The sequence below is a fragment of the Oncorhynchus gorbuscha genome, unplaced genomic scaffold (genome assembly GCF_021184085.1).
Source record: "Oncorhynchus gorbuscha isolate QuinsamMale2020 ecotype Even-year unplaced genomic scaffold, OgorEven_v1.0 Un_scaffold_928, whole genome shotgun sequence".
NCBI lineage: Eukaryota > Metazoa > Chordata > Actinopteri > Salmoniformes > Salmonidae > Oncorhynchus > Oncorhynchus gorbuscha.
Window position 1 is genome coordinate 158,512 of NW_025745883.1, and position 16,489 is coordinate 175,000.

Genomic DNA, 16,489 nt, shown 5'->3' on the forward strand with positions numbered 1-16,489 from the left:
CAGTGAACAAGTGACGTTGTGAATTTGATTGTAGTACTCAGTCAATGGAAAATGTGCTTAGAGTTTTGACCACATGACATTTTGATTATCTGTTTAGAGTCTAAGAGTTGTGAAAATGTACCACATACTTGTGAAAATGTACCACATGTGAAAATTGCACCAATGTGCAAAAAATTAAGACTAAATTGTCTTTTCAAATGTTTTATGACTTTTAATGGAAGAATTGTTATCAATACTGAAACAATACAAAATGTAATGCTACATCTCGTGTGTTAATAAAGTTGCGAAATTTGAAACATGTTGTGTTTTTGTGGAACTGCTGTTGGAGAGAGGGGGTATAAGGGAGGGGGACGGTGTATAGTACTATCAGTTCTGTGCACATGTGTGTGTGTGTGTGTGTGTGTGTGTGTGTGTGTGTGTGTGTGTGTGTGTGTGTGTGTGTGTGTGTGTGTGTGTGTGTGTGTGTGTGTGTGCTGCTGTGTGTGTGTGTGTCTGCTGGTGTGTGTGTTGCTGCTGGTGTGTGTGTGTGTGTGTGTCTGCTGGTGTGTGTGTGTGTGTGTCTGCTGGTGTGTGTGTGTGTGTGTGTGTCTGCTGGTGTGTGTGTGTGTGTGTGTGTCTGCTGGTGTGTGTGTGTGTGTCTGGTGTGTGTGTGTGTGTCTGGTGTGTGTGGCTAGGTGTGTGTGTGTGTGTGTGTGTGTGTGTGTGTGTGTGTGTGTGTGTGTGTGTGTGTGTGTGTGTGTGTGTGTGTGTGTGTGTGTGTGTGTGTGTGTGTGTGTGTGTGTGTGTGTGTGTGTGTGTGTGTGTGTGTGTGTGCTGGGTGTGTCTGGAGTGTGTGTGTAGTGGGGCGTGTAGGTTACTAGGTCCTAACCTTTCTTTCTGTTATTTTTATCGGCCCCCCACATCCTGCTCTCTCTGTCTCCACCATTCATTCACTCTCACCACCCTCCATAACCACTAACCCCTCCAACCACTAACTGCAGTACACACACACACACAACAAATGTAAACACATTCAAACCTTTACACACACACGGATGCAAGTCCATATCTGCTTCTTCAGTCAAAAACAAACGTCCAGTCAAATTGGGTTTTGTGGATACGGAGGAAGGAGAGAAGATGACTACTCTCAGAACAACAGTAGTAGTTTTACTGGGTGAGTCGTGCTGTACTTGTTATTATGGCTTTCAGATGATTATTTTATAGAACACCAACAGTCTTCTTTTTCTTCTTCTTTGAAGGTTTCTACACCTTCTGCCAGGAGACAAGTAAGTTTTGTGCCAATTTTTTTGTTGTGTGTGTGTGTGTGTGTGTGTGTGTGTGTGTGTGTGTGTGTGTGTGTGTGTGTGTGTGTGTGTGTGTGTGTGTGTGTGTGTGTGTGTGTGTGTGTGTGTGTGTGTGTGTGTGTGTGTGTGTCTGACTGTGTTGTGTTGTCCCCGTCCCAGGAGCCTCAGTCCCAGGAGCCTCAGTCCTAGGCAGACCGTTGCTGTACGGCCCCTCAACAGCCCTAGAGAAGACTGTAGAAGAATTCCAGTGTGAAGTTCTGCATTACCCTAAAGAAGAGTCCCTCCTCTACCAGCTATTCAGGTGGGTGTTGCTGTATTGTAGGGAATTCAGAGGGTAGCTCTGACCGAGACTCAAATGACTGTCAACCCAAAACCTTGACCAGCTTGCTAAGTGTTTGGTTAAGATTGCAAAAATATCTACCTCAAGACCCTAAGTACTGGAGATCTGGAAAGAGTGTTGTCAATATGAATATATCAGTAGGCTAATCAATCGAATGCAGTGCCTAGGGGGTAGGATTCTAGGGGTCAATTTGAAACTCACATTAGACAAGACCTTAAAGATGCACAATGTAGAAATGGCCCTGCCATTTCCTGGTTGTTAAAATTCGAATTTCAGTTTATGTGACAAAACACGCATGTATAGTGTAGAGAATCATTGTACCCTAAACCGCTGTGAAATATATTTCTGTATATTTGCTGTCTGAAGCTGGTGTACAAAACTGAAAGTAAAAGATGCAAAAACAAAACTTAAGAACGGGAAGCATAGAAATAGCACACATAGAGCAGATCTACCGCTTCTGAGACAGGCTTTTAATGAGGATTACAGATCTATAACTCACATTTCTATGTGAATTTGGTTGGGTCGCCCTCAAAAAGTTACAAATTGCAGCTTTAAGTTTCTACAGAGCCCTGTCAATATAATGCCATGTAAACAACACAATAAAATATACATTTTTACCACTGCTATTTATCCAATCCATTACTGTAATCTGTCCTCAGGGAAGGTGACCGGTCCAAGGCCTTAGGCTTCTACAGTGCTCTGTCTGGTGAGAAGGCCAATTTCCCTCTGTTCATCACTGCTTCCTACGAGGGCTACATGGTGTGTGTAGCCAGCGTCCAGAACAACACAGTAATACACCCCACTGTCAGTCAAAGACACCACCTCCGAGTAGTCGGTGAGTCGTAGACCCTGTATTAATACCTCTGTTTTGTCCTGGAAGAATGGCGCCAGAGGGGATGGCCGCCATTTTACGGGCTCCTATCCAGTTGTGTGTTTTTCGCATCGTTTGTAACTTATTTTATACATAATGTTGATGCTACTGTCTCTTATGACCGAAAATAGCTTCTGGATATATGAACAGTGATTACAAGAACAGTGACCTCAAACTGGACAAAGATTATTTTCCGTATAAGCTGTATAAGACCACTCAGCGAGCTGTATAAGGCCACTCAGCGAGCTGTATAAGGCCACTCAACGAGCTGTATAAGGCCACTCAGCGAGCTGTATAAGACCACTCAGCGAGCTGTATAAGGCCACTCAGCGAGCTGTATAAGACCACTCAGCGAGCTGTATAAGACCACTCAGCGAGCTGTATAAGACCACTCAGCGAGCTGTATAAGACCACTCAGCGAGCTGTATAAGACCACTCAACGAGCTGTATAAGGCCACTCAGCGAGCTGTATAAGACCACTCAGCGAGCTGTATAAGGCCACTCAGCGAGCTGTATAAGACCACTCAGCGAGCTGTATAAGACCACTCAGCGAGCTGTATAAGGCCACTCAGCGAGCTGTATAAGGCCACTCAATGAGCTGTATAAGGCCACTCAGCGGGCTTGTAGGCCTGTTGTGAGGCAGGTCCTCACCAGACATCACCGGCAACAACATCGCCTATGGGCACAAACCCACCATCGCTGGACCAGACAGGACTGGCTCAAAGTGGTCTTCACTGACGAGACGCGGTTTTGTCTCCCCGAGGGTGATCGTTGGATTCGTGTTTATTGTCGAAGGACTGAGCGTTACACCGACGCCTGTACTCTGGAGAGGGATCGGTTTGGAGGTGGAGGGTCCGTCATGGTCTGGGGCGGTGTGTCACAGCATCATCGAACTGAGCTTGTTTTCATTGCAGGCAATCTCAAATCTGTGTGTTACAGGGAAGACATCCTCCTCCCTCATGTGGTACCCTTCCTGCAGGCTCATCCTGACATGACCCTCCAGCATGACAACGCTGTGCGTTACAGGGAAGACATCCTCCTCCCTCATGTGGTACCTTTCCTGCAGACTCATCCTGACATGACCCTCCAGCATGACAACGCTGTGCGTTACAGGGAAGACATCCTCCTGCCTCATGTGGTACCTTTCCTGCAGGCTCATCCTGACATGACCCTCCAGCATGACAATGCCACCAGCCATACTGCTCGTTCTGTGCGTGATTTCCTGAAAGACAGGAATGTCAGTGTTCTGCCATGGCCAGCGAAGACCCCGGATCTCAATCCCATTGATCACGTCTGGGACCTCTTGGATCGGAGGGTGAGGGCTAGGGCCGTTCCCCCCAGACATGTCCGGGAACTTGCAGGTGCCTTGGTGGAAGAGTGGGGAAACATCTCACAGCAAGACCTGGAAAATCTGGTGCAGTCCATGAGGAGGAGATGCACTGCAGTACTTAATGCAGCTGGTGGCCACACCAGATACTGACTGTTACTTTTGATTTTGACCCCCCTTTGTTCAGGGACACATTATTCCATTTCTGTTAGTCACATGTCTGTGGAACTTGTTCAGTTTATGTCTCAGTTGTTGAACCTTATATTCATACAAATATTTACACATGTTTAGTTTGCTGAAAATAAACACAGTTTGACAGTGAGGACGTTTCCTTTTTTGCTGCGTTTACAATGTCTTCATAGAACTAGAATGTCTTCATAGAACTAGAATGTCTTCATAGAACTAGAATGTACTCATAGAACTAGAATGTACTCATAGAACTAGAATGTACTCATAGAACTAGAATGTACTCATAGAACTCGAATGTACTCATAGAACTAGAATGTACTCATAGAACTAGAATGTACTCATAGAACTAGAATGTACTCATAGAACTCGAATGTACTCATAGAACTAGAATGTACTCATAGAACTAGAATGTACTCATAGAACTAGAATGTACTCATATAACTAGAATGTCCTCAGATAATGCAAATTTCTTCATTGAACTAGAATGTCCTCATAGTATTTGAATGTCTTTATACAATTACAATGTCTTAATAGAACTAAAATGTTTTCACAGATCTAAAATGCCCTCCTAGAATTAGAACACAACATTATCAGATTCTATGGTGCTAAGAATGGTTCTACTGCATGGTTGTATGTGTTCTCCCACAGACCCAGTCAATGGTGCAGAGGTTGTAGTCCAATCAGGGTCTGTGGAGTTCTACGAAGGGAAGCCACTGTCCCTACGTTGTAACATCGCCAAAGGGACCCACGTCTCCTACCAGTGGCTGGTGGATGGGAAGCCCCTCCCCCTGTCTCCTTTACACAATCAGACACAGGAACAACTCTTCATCTACAGGTACTGTATTGTGGATGGTCTGTTATTCCTGGTCTGTCTGGTCTGTCTGTCTTGTGTTTGTCTTTCAGAGGTTCATTTGTGCCCACCTGAAGATGCATCTTAGATCAGGGGTGCATTGGATATGCAAACAACTGAAGAGAACTGATATATTTATTGACAAATACACCATTCCAGTCACATAGATCTTTGTCAATGTTTTATTATTTAGCTTCTTATATGTGAAAACTCACTGGAAATATTGTTGACAGTATCTGTATTTGTATGCACTACTACAGGATGGTGCCCCAGGACAGCGGGGAGTACACCTGTGTTGCTACCAACCAACTCAACATCACCAAGGTCTACTCCTCCAGGAGCACTGCCAAGGTCATCAAGGTCAAAGGTCAGGGGTCATTTGTATCACATAATTATGGAGTAGGGTGAAGTTGCCTCAGATGCTGATCTTGAGTCAGTTTTTGCATTTTCCACACTAATGCTTAAGGCTTGGGGGAAGGGAAGCTGATCCTAAATCTGTACCTAGGGTGTACTCATAGAGATAGATAGAGGGCTCTAGTGCCACAAATTTTTTTTTTAACATGGGCAGCAACATAGAGGGATTTCACCATTTTGAATTAGTCAACTGGGTGGGACTTCCTATGGGTTAAGGAAGGATCACATCATTCCATCCTGGTCATCAGGAGGGAACAGCCAATGAATTATGCTCGTGAACAAACATTCCATGACTGCAGGTGACAGTAAATCACCAACCTTGGCTTTATATCTGTTCAAACAACACACTCTAGGTGGCGGTCTGCACCATTTCAGTTTGTTTACCAACTCGTAGAATTAGTAGAGGAAGAAAATTGACTACTTCAAAATGGAGCTGCTCTCAATGGTGCTGCCCGTGCTCTCACAGATGTCATAATGGGACAGATACAAAGAAGAGTCCTCTATTATTCTTTATGGCAGTGGATCTCAACCTTTTGGTTACTGTACCACCAACTGAATTTTGTTCTGCCCGTAGTACCCCTCATGTGCATTTTACCAGCAGGCCTGCGGTCTCATCAGACTTCTCAAGTACCCCCTGTGGGTAGGCCAAGTACCCCCAGCGGTCCTAGTACCCCTGGTTGGGAACCACTGTTCTATGGGGAAACTTCACCCTGGATCTAGAATCAGGGTGGCATGAGCTGACCAACTGTTTTCAACCTCTCCCTGACCTAGTCTGTAACACCAACATGTTTCAAGCAGACCCCCATAGTCCCTGTGCCAAAGAACGTGAAGGTAACCTTCCTAAATGACGACCTCCCTGTAGCACTCAGTTAGTAGAGCTTGGCGCTTGCAACGCCAGGGTTGTGGATTTGATTTCCAAGGGTGACCAGTACAAAAAAGTAAGCACTCAGTATGGTAAGTTGCTCTGGATAAGAACCTCTGTAAGCACTCACTGTTGTTCTGGATTAGGACCTCTGTAAGCACTCACTGTTGTTCTGGATAAGAACCTCTGTAAGCACTCACTGTTGTTCTGGATAAGAACCTCTGTAAGCACTCACTGTTGTTCTGGATAAGAACCTCTGTAAGCACTCACTGTTGTTCTGGATAAGAACCTCTGTAAGCACTCACTGTTGTTCTGGATTCTGGCACTCACTGTTGTTCTGGATAAGGACCTCTGTAAGCACTCACTGTTGTTCTGGATAAGAACCTCTGTAAGCACTCACTGTTGTTCTGGATAAGAACCTCTGTAAGCACTCACTGTTGTTCTGGATAAGAACACTCTGTAAGCACTCACTGTTGTTCTGGATAAGAACCTCTGTAAGCACTCACTGTTGTTCTGGATAAGGACCTCTGTAAGCACTCACTGTTGTTCTGGATAAGAACCTCTGTAAGCACTCACTGTTGTTCTGGATAAGAACCTCTGTAAGCACTCACTGTTGCTCTGGATAAGAACCTCTGTAAGCACTCACTGTTGTTCTGGATAAGAACCTCTGTAAGCACTCACTGTTGTTCTGGATAACTCACTGTTGTTCTGGGAACCTCTGTAAGCACCTCTGTAAGCACTCACTGTTGTTCTGGATTAGGACCTCTGTAAGCACTCACTGTTGTTCTGGATAAGAACCTCTGTAAGCACTCACTGTTGCTCTGGATAAGAACCTCTGTAAGCACTCACTGTTGCTCTGGATTAGGACCTCTCTAAGCACTCACTGTTGTTCTGGATAAGGACACTCACTGTTCTAAATGACTCACTGTTGTTCTGGAAAAACCTCTTAAACTCACAAAGACTTCAGGATGAAAGCTATGATCCCTTATTGATGTCTGGATAAGAACCTGTTAAACTCACATTCTGGATTCAATCAGTGATAGGTGAACTGGGGATAAGGTAAACAAAGACAGGTTAAAGATGAAGGGGATGTCACCTGTTAAGACAGGTTAAAGATGAAGGGGAGGAGACAGGTTAAAGATGAAGGGGAGGAGACAGGTTAAAGATGAAGGGGAGGAGACAGGTTAAAGATGAAGGGGAGGAGACAGGTTCAAGATGAAGGGGAGGAGTCAGGTTAAAGATGAAGGGGAGGAGTCAGGTTAAAGATGAAGGGGAGGAGACAGGTTCAAGATGAAGGGGAGGAGACAGGTTAAATATGAAGGGGAGGAGACAGGTTAAAGATGAAGGGGAGGAGACAGGTTAAAGATGAAGGAGAGGAGACAGGTTAAAGATGAAGGAGAGGAGTCAGGTTAAAGATGAAGGGGAGGAGTCAGGTTAAAGATGAAGGGGAGGAGACAGGTTCAAGATGAAGGAGAGGAGTCAGGTTAAAGATGAAGGGGAGGAGTCAGGTTAAAGATGAAGGGGAGGAGACAGGTTCAAGATGAAGGAGAGGAGACAGGTTAAAGACCCCCTTTCTAAAGTTTATGTTTTTATTGAAGAACACAGACGCAAAACATTCTGCAATGTTATTTCCCTTCAGAATGTGTTTACCTAAGTATAGAGGCAGGTAGCCTAGTGGTTAGAGTGTAGAGGAGGCAGGTAGCCTAGTGGTTAGAGTATAGAGGCAGGTAGCCTAGTGGTTAGAGTGTAGAGGAGGCAGGTAGCCTAGTGGTTAGAGTGTAGAGGAGGCAGGTAGCCTAGTGGTTAGAGTATAGAGGCAGGTAGCCTAGTGGTTAGAGTGTAGAGGAGGCAGGTAGCCTAGTGGTTAGAGTATAGAGGCAGGTAGCCTAGTGGTTAGAGTGTAGAGGAGGCAGGTAGCCTAGTGGTTAGAGTGTAGAGGAGGCAGGTAGCCTAGTGGTTAGAGTGTAGAGGAGGCAGGTAGCCTAGTGGTTAGAGTGTAGAGGAGGCAGGTAGGCTAGTGGTTAGAGTGTAGAGGAGGCAGGTAGCCTAGTGGTTAGAGTGTAGAGGAGGCAGGCAGCCTAGTGGTTAGAGTGTAGAGGAGGCAGGAGTTTTCCCTGGTCAGGTCCAGCGGTCAGGAAAACTCCACACTGCGTATTTCTCAAAGCTCCTGACAGCTGAAATGGAGTCTGTCACATGTTCATATTTGTGACATTATTTTGGGTGAAGTTAGTGGGTTGTATTCAATCAAACCCTGTATTCAGATGATATCTTGTTCAAAACTCTCTCCATCCATCCTCTCCTCTCTTTCAGAGCTCGTGTCTGAACCAGACCTCCTCTTCCTGGTACTGAAGGAAAGAGGCGGGACCTACTTTGCCCTAGTCACGTGTCAATCACTCAACGGGACTCCGCCCATCACCTTCTCCCTCTACAACAGGTCAGAGTTCATTAGCACGGAGACGGTTGACGAGCGATTCGCCACGTTCTCTATTCCAATGGTTCTAGATCTCCACATGGGCTTTCTACAGTGTCAGGCGCAGAACGGAGACAGGGTGGTGTACAGTCAGTGGACGGCCATGCACGTTGGTAAGTCTGTCTGTCTCGCTATCTGTCTGTCTCTTTGTCCGACAGTCTGTTTCAAGCAAATTATTTGACCTATAGTTCTGTTCTCAGCACTCAAGACCCACTGGACTTATCTCCCACAGACTTATCCCCCACTGGACTTATCATCCACTGGACTTATCCCCCACTGGACTTATCCCCCACTGGACTTATCCCCCACTGGACTTATCCCCCACTGGACTTATCCCCCACTGGACTTATCCCCCACTGTACTTATCCCCCACTGTACTTATCCCCCACTGGACTTATCCCCCACTGGACTTATCCCCCCACTGGACTTATCCCCCCACTGGACTTATCCCCAACTGGACTTATCCCCCACTGGACTTATCACCCACTGGACTTATCACCCACTGGACTTATCACCACTAGACTTATCACCACTAGACTTATCACCCACTGGACTTATCGCCACTAGACATATCACCACTAGACTTATCACCAACTGGACTTATCACCCACTAGACTTATCAGCCACTGGACTTATCACCCACTGGACTTATCGCCCACTGGACTTATCACCCACTAGACTTATCACCACTGGACTTATCACCCACTGGACTTATTACCCACTGGACTTATCACCACTAGACTTATCACCCACTACACTTATCACCCACTACACTTATCACCCACTGGACTTATCACCACTGGACTTATCACCACTAGACTTATCACCACTAGACTTATCACCCACTAGACTTATCACCCACTAGACTTATCACCACTGGACTTATCACCACTAGACTTATCACCCACTGGACTTATCACCACTAGACTTATCACCAACTGGACTTATCACCACTAGACTTATCACCCACTACACTTATCACCCACTGGACTTATCACCCACTAGACGTATCACCCACTGGACTTATCACCACTGGACTTATCACCACTAGACTTATCACCCACCAGACTTATCACCCACCGGACTTATCACCCACTGGACTTATCCCCCACTGGACTTATCCCCCACTGGACTTATCCCCCACTGGACTTATCACCCACTGGACTTATCACCCACTGGAATTATCCCCCACTGGAATTATCCCCCACTGGACTTATCACCCACTGGACTTATAACCCACTGGACTTATCCCCCACTGGACTTATCACCCACTGGACTTATCACCCACTGGACTTATCACCACTGGACTTATCACGACTAGACTTATCACCACTAGACTTATCACCCACTGGACTTATCACCACTAGACATATCACCACTAAACTTATCACCCACTAGACTTATCACCCACTGTACTTATCACCACTAGACTTATCACCCACTGGACTTATCACCCACTACACTTATCACCCACTGGACTTATCACCACTAGACTTATCACCACTAGACTTATCACCCACTGGAATTATCACTCACTGGACTTATCACACACTAGACTTATCACCCACTGGACATATCACCCACTGGACTTATCACCCACTGGACTTATCACCCACTAGACTTATCACCCACTGTACTTATAAATTATCATACATTGAAACTCATCATTTCATGTTTGCATCCCAAATGGCATCCTTTTCCCCTTCAGAGTGAAAATGTTTTTTTGTAAAATGATAGCCAGTATGCACATGATAAGCCCCCCCCCCCCCCCCCCCCCCCCCCCCCAGTTCCAGTAGGTGGAGCTCTGACGATGCACTATGACACCGACGTGGGAGAAAACTTCTCCATTGTGGGCCTGAGGTTCTACTGTTCTGTGGAGAGGGGAACCTATCCCCAGTACCGCTGGTTCCTCAACGGAACTGTTCTCGAAGGCCGTGGAGAGTTCTACTGGGTGGAGAACCAGCCGAAGCAATCCATTTTGTTGCTATCTGTGGGGAGGAGCAGCGCCGGAACGTACCATTGTGAGGTGTCCGACAGCTTTGATGACACTACGGTGATCAGCAGTGAGGCGAGGTACATCGATAAAAAAGGTTTGGTCTAAGACGAGTCTTTTCTTTTTCTTAAATATATTTTGATTGGATAGAGAGAGATAGCTGAAAGAGCAGTGGGCCAGATTCAAACCCATGCTGGCAGCGGTACATTGAGGCCAGATTCAAACCCATGCTGGCAGCGGTACATTGAGGCCAGATTCAAACCCATTCTGGCAGCGGTACATTGAGGCCAGATTCAAACCCATGCTGGCAGCGGTACATTGAGGCCAGATTCAAACCCATGCTGGCAGCGGTACATTGAGGCCAGATTCAAACCCATTCTGGCAGCGGTACATTGAGGCCAGATTCAAACCCATTCTGGCAGCGGTACATTGAGGCCAGATTCAAACCCATGCTGGCAGCGGTACATTGAGGCCAGTACATTGAGTCCTTGTGTGGGTAGAATGTGTCATGTTAACCTCTCTCCTCTCTCCTCTCTCCTCTCCATCCCAGGCATGACAGTCCTTGTTTGACTGGAATTGAGTGTGTGTGACTCTTACAGACACATGGCTCTACATAAGGTCAATGGGTTGTATGTAGTTCAATCAAAGCCTGTATTTAGATGTTTGAAGTTGTTTTTGTTTGTTTACCTCTTCTTCTTCCTCTGCCAGTGTTGAACCACCTCCCTACCACGGTGGTGGCTGTTGTGTTCGGCTGTTTCCTCTTCCTGGTTACCTTGGTGACCACCTGTTGTTTCATTGGTCTGCTGTACCGTGAGTGTACACTACTTATTCTCCACTCTCTCGCTCCTCTCTCTCTTTTCAGTTTGTCTCTCTGTCTCTCTCGTCTCTCTCGCTCCTATTTCTCCTTTCAGTTTGTCTCTCTCCTTTCAGTTTATCTCTCTGTCTCTCTCTCTTTCAGTTTGTCTCTCTGTCTCTCTCTCTTTTCAGTTTGTCTGTCTCTCTCTCTTTCAGTTTGTCTCTCTGTCTCTCACACCCCTCTCTCTCTCTCTTTCAGTTTGTCTCTCTGTCTCTCTCTCTTTTCAGTTTGTCTCGCTGTCTCTCTCTCTTTTCAGTTTGTCTCTCTGTCTCTCACACCCCTCTCTCTTTTCAGTTTGTCTCTCTGTCTCTCACACTCCTCTCTCTCTTTCAGATTGTCTCTCACTCCTCTTCTCTCTCTTTTCAGTTTGTGTCTCTCTCTCTCTCACCTCACTCTTTTCAGTTTGCCTCTCTCTCTCTCTCTCCTCACTCTTTTCAGTTTGTCTCTCTGTCTCTCACACTCCTCTCTCTCTTTCAGATTGTCTCTCACTCCTCTTCTCTCTCTTTTCAGTTTGTGTCTCTCTCTCTCTCACCTCACTCTTTTCAGTTTGCCTCTCTGTCTCTCTCTCTCCTCTCTCTTTTCAGTTTGTCTCTCTAACCCTGTTGCCTGTTTTTCCCACAGAGAAAAGACAGTATCTTGTTGAAAAGTCTACGTAAGTGAATTTACTTCCCATAACAACCTCAGCCCTGAGATCTCACCTGTTTCCCAGTGGCCAGATATTCATCCCCGTATTCCTCCATCTCCTACAGGCTGGATCTCAAGTTGGGTCTGGAGATGCACAACATAATGGTATCTGATGATGATGAAGAGTTCCTGGGTCGCCAGTGCATTATGGTGGCCGAGAATGATAAAAAGTTATTGTGTGTGTGTGTGTGTGTGTGTGTGTGTGTGTGTGTGTGTGTGTGTGTGTGTGTGTGTGTGTGTGTGTGTGTGTGTGTGTGTGTGTGTGTGTGTGTGTGTGTGTGTGTGTGTGTGTGTGTGTGTGTGTGTGTGTGTGTGTGTGTGGAAAGATAATAAGTACATACTTCACATTCATGTTCATTTGGAACTTCCCCACAGAGTGTAACATATTCCCCTTTTCTCCCGATGAAGGATGAAGAGGAATACATGGAGGATGACGGAGTGGTGAGAGCAGCCAGAATCCTTGACTCAGATCAGGTAATGTAGCCTCCATCAATCAATCAATCAACTAACTGATCAATCAATCAATCAACTAACCCATCAATCAATCAACCAATCAATCAACTAACTGATCAATTAATCAACTAACTGATCAATCAATCAATGAATCAACTAACCCATCAATCAATCAACCAATCAATCAACTAACTGATCAATCAATCAATTAATCAACTAACTGATCAATCAATTAATCAACTAACGGATCAATCAATTAATCAACTAACCCATCAATCAATCAACCAATCAATCAACTAACTGATCAATCAATCAATTAATCAACTAACTGATCAATCAATCAATTAATCAACTAACTGATCAATCAATCAATCAACTAACTGATCAATCAATCAATCAACTAACTGATCAATCAATCAATTAATCAACTAACTGATCAATCAATCAATTAATCAACTAACTGATAAATCAATCAATCAATCAACTAACTGATCAATCAATCAATTAATCAACTAACTGATCAATCAATTAATAAACTAACTGATCAATCAATCAATTAATCAACTAACTGATCAATCAATCAATCAATCAATCAATCAACTAACCCATCAATCAACCAATCAATCAACTAACTGATCAATCAATCAATTAATCAACTAACTGATCAATCAATCAATTAATCAACTAACTGATCAATCAATCAATCAATCAATTAATCAACTAACTGATCAATCAATCAATCAATCAATTAATCAACTAACTGATCAATCAATCAATTAATCAACTAACTGATCAATCAATCAATCAATCAATCAATTAATCAACTAACTGATCAATCAATCAACCAATCAATCTATTAATCCATCCATCCACCATGAATCAGTTAACCAATTAATCAATCAATAAATGAACCAATCAATCAGACTGATGTCACTGATCCACAGGAGGAAGTAGAATCGACAGACGAGTGGCTGCAGCTACACCAGGAACTGAAGAACACCTTGGAGGATGAAATTCCACAAAATAACTTTTGAATTCTACAACCATCTAAAAATAAGCGATTCCTACACATTCCATCACAAAGCCCTCCCCTACAGAGAGATGAACCCAGAGCAGAGGTACCTCAGCCAGCTGGTTCTGGCGCTCTGTTCACAAACACAAACAGACCCCACAGAGTCCCAGAACAGCAACACAATTAGACCCAACCAAGTTATGAGGAAGCAAAAAAAAAAGATAACTATTTGACATACTGGAAATAATCACCCCAAAAAACAGAGCAAACTACAATGCTATTTGGCCCTAAACAGAGGGTACACAGTGGCAGATTACCTGACCACTGTGACTGACCCAAAATGATGTACAGACTCAGTGAGCATAGCCTTGCTATTGAGAAAGGCCGCCGTAGGCAGACATGGCTCTCGAGAGAAGACAGGCTATGTGCTCACTGCCCACAAAATGAGGTGGAAACTGAGCTGCACTTCCTAACCTCCTGCCAAATGTATGACCATATTAGAGACACGTATTTCCCTCAGATTACCCAGATCACAAAGAATTTGAAAACAAACTAAACATTGATAAACTCCCATAACTTCTGGGTGAAATACCAGTGTTCCATCACAGCAGCACGACGTGTGGCCTGTTGCCATGAGAAAAGGGCAGCCAGTGGAGCACAAACACCACTGTAAATACTACCTGTACTTGTGTTCATTTATCTTCCACTACTATTCGTACTACAACTATTTGCACGTTGCTAAAACATTGTGCACAGCCGATAATATAACACTTGAAATGCCTTTTTCAAACCTTTGTGACTGCAATGTTTACTGTTCATTTCTAATAGTTTTTTGTTAATATTGTTTTGTCTTCTCGCTTTTGTTTGTTGTTTATATCACTTGCTTTGGCAATGTAAACACATGTTTTCCATGCAAATAAAATGTAAACTGAATTAATGAGAGAGAGAGAGAGAGAGAGAGAGAGAGAGAGAGAGAGAGAGAGAGAGAGAGAGAGAGAGAGAGAGAGAGAGAGAGAGAGAGAGAGAGAGAGAGAGACAACTGAATACAATGAACTATTAGGGAGATGTCCATTGCTACAAGACAGACAAATACAAAATATTTTTGTTGAATAAAAGTGGATAGATAATTATGACGTCTGCTGTCTGCGACGTCACAAAGAGAACCATATGACCATGTTTATGACCAAGTGAGCCGCATCGTATCAATATTGTTCACTTTTGTGGGAAATTACATTTTCACGACGGTCCCTTGGGAGAAAGCACGCCACGCCACGTACGTCGTTGTAGGCGTCCTTTTACTTTCAGGAAAGTCGTTGGCGAGAAAACAAGAAAGCGGTTGGTAAGTCTGGCGATCTGTGTGTTACAGGGAAGATCCGTGGCTAAATCAACGGCTGCTTGTCTTGTGACCTGTGCTGAAGTTGAGCGACAGAGATGGAGGAGACCGGGGGAGTTGGTGGCGCTAGTGCGTACGGAGCTTCGCTCGCAGGCGGTGGCTTCGACTTTCACAAGTTTGCTAAACAACCGCACACTATCGTGCGCTTCTTGAGTTGGGTGAGTTTGACAAGGCAATGAACACCGAGAGTAATAACGGGAGTTACTTATTGACTAAAATGTTTCAAGGAAGTTGAGCAGAGGCTTAACGTTAAGACATTGTCTAACGTCACCTGTCACTTTGTCTTTTTATCTAACGTAACTGAGCGAACTATGCCGTCTGTGTTAAATGTTGATCTGATCATCCCGAATATATATTTTTACCACAGATGGCCCTCTAATTGCATATTAGCCAATGTGTTATTGTCGACTCGTATTCCTCTTGATAGATGTATAATGTTACAGTTGATGTCACGACACCGCAAAGTACAGCTGCTCACGCGGACGTGCGACTGACAACAACAATCAGGATACTATTGAAGCGATAATGGAGGGGGGTTGGTTATTTGATAAATCGATTAGACCAAGCTATGTGCCCAGGCTACACTTCCAACCAGGCTTACATGGAGCTTCATGGTCAGTCCATATGCATGACATGACACAAAGTGTTGAAGATGTTACACACACACACACACACCACACACACACACACACACACTGAGGGGAACTAGCCCCCATGTGATGCCTGCTGCTGCTGCTGTTATTGTTTAGAAACACAACGCAGAGGTATATATATCAGACTTAAAGGATTCACACAGCTGAAACCAGGCTGAAGGGGAACGTAGTGAACACGGTGTGTTTCCATGGTCTGATACAGGTGAGGTTATAGGACGTAATGGGACAACAGCCTAAAGTAGCCTAAACACATGGACACTTCTGCCTTCTGAGATACCAGGGCCTGTTTGTCCAATAATGACAATCACACACACAAATTAAACTCTGAGAAAAATCGTTTCCCCCTCAACATTAGGCCTATTGTTTGACATAGGAAAAGACGTGTTCATATAGCAGTGAGTGGGAGCAGCACACACTGCCTGACCATTTGGCTTGGTCATCAACAGTCATGTTGTAATGTCACGTTGATCCACCAGAAGGCAGTGAGAGGGACTTTCCAAAGAGGAAGAGAGAGAGGCCCAGTTAGTCAGTCGTGGTCTGATTGGTCTAATGGTAGAGATTGTAATTTTAGGGATCTCCCTTTCTTGGTCCATTAGGTTTGAGGAACTCCCCAAAAATGTTGTGTGGGTGCGACATCTACTTTTCAGATGCCCCTAGGCCCTGTTCAATAATATCTAACCAAGACCAGATGCCCCTAGGCCCTGTTCAATAATATCTAACCAAGACCAGATGGCCCTGTTCAATAATATCTAACCAAGACCAGATGGCCCTGTTCAATAATATCTAACCAAGACCAGATGGCCCTAGGCCCTGTTCAATAATATCTAACCAAGACCAGA

At 44.6% G+C, this 16,489-nt stretch overlaps 2 protein-coding genes across 4 annotated transcripts in view; both read left to right on the forward strand.

The window, feature by feature from the left end:
• Nucleotides 1-782: 782 nt before the first annotated feature.
• On the forward strand, nt 783-13,983 carry si:dkey-93h22.7 (Fc receptor-like protein 1). 3 transcript variants are annotated; one of them, XM_046336105.1, is made up of 13 exons: nt 796-1,153; nt 1,239-1,265; nt 1,443-1,584; nt 2,283-2,458; nt 4,659-4,845; nt 5,121-5,227; nt 8,447-8,719; nt 10,394-10,696; nt 11,308-11,409; nt 12,077-12,107; nt 12,205-12,244; nt 12,548-12,613; nt 13,537-13,983. In XM_046336105.1, exons 1-13 carry the CDS (start codon nt 1,117-1,119, stop codon nt 13,624-13,626), a joined length of 1,581 nt encoding a protein of 526 aa, XP_046192061.1. In that variant the 5' UTR covers nt 796-1,116; the 3' UTR covers nt 13,627-13,983. The 3 variants fall into 3 exon arrangements, with proteins under 3 accessions (XP_046192059.1, XP_046192061.1, XP_046192058.1); XM_046336102.1 differs by having other exon boundaries at nt 798-1,153; nt 12,205-12,289; XM_046336103.1 differs by lacking the exons at nt 10,394-10,696; nt 11,308-11,409; nt 12,077-12,107; ... (1 more) ...; nt 12,548-12,613; nt 13,537-13,983 and adding an exon at nt 8,807-10,358 and having other exon boundaries at nt 783-1,153.
• Nucleotides 13,984-14,860: 877 nt separating this feature from the next.
• syngr2b (synaptogyrin 2b) overlaps nt 14,861-16,489 on the forward strand; it is a 14,449-nt gene continuing 12,820 nt past the window's right edge. Inside the window, exons 1-2 of the mRNA XM_046336110.1 lie at nt 14,861-14,877; nt 14,971-15,155. Of these exons, the coding sequence (XP_046192066.1) occupies nt 15,036-15,155 (120 nt within the window). The 5' untranslated portion in view covers nt 14,861-14,877; nt 14,971-15,035. The remainder of the gene's footprint in view (nt 14,878-14,970; nt 15,156-16,489) is intronic.

Bases quoted from the DNA above. Each gene is read 5' to 3' on its own strand.
- si:dkey-93h22.7 (XM_046336102.1), top strand. From the start codon at position 1,117: ATGACTACTCTCAGAACAACAGTAGTAGTTTTACTGG. The intron at 8,720-10,393 runs GTAAGTCTGTCT...CCCCCCCCCCAG, and splicing joins GTGGACGGCCATGCACGTTG to TTCCAGTAGGTGGAGCTCTG. The intron at 11,410-12,076 runs GTGAGTGTACAC...TTTTTCCCACAG, and splicing joins TTTCATTGGTCTGCTGTACC to AGAAAAGACAGTATCTTGTT.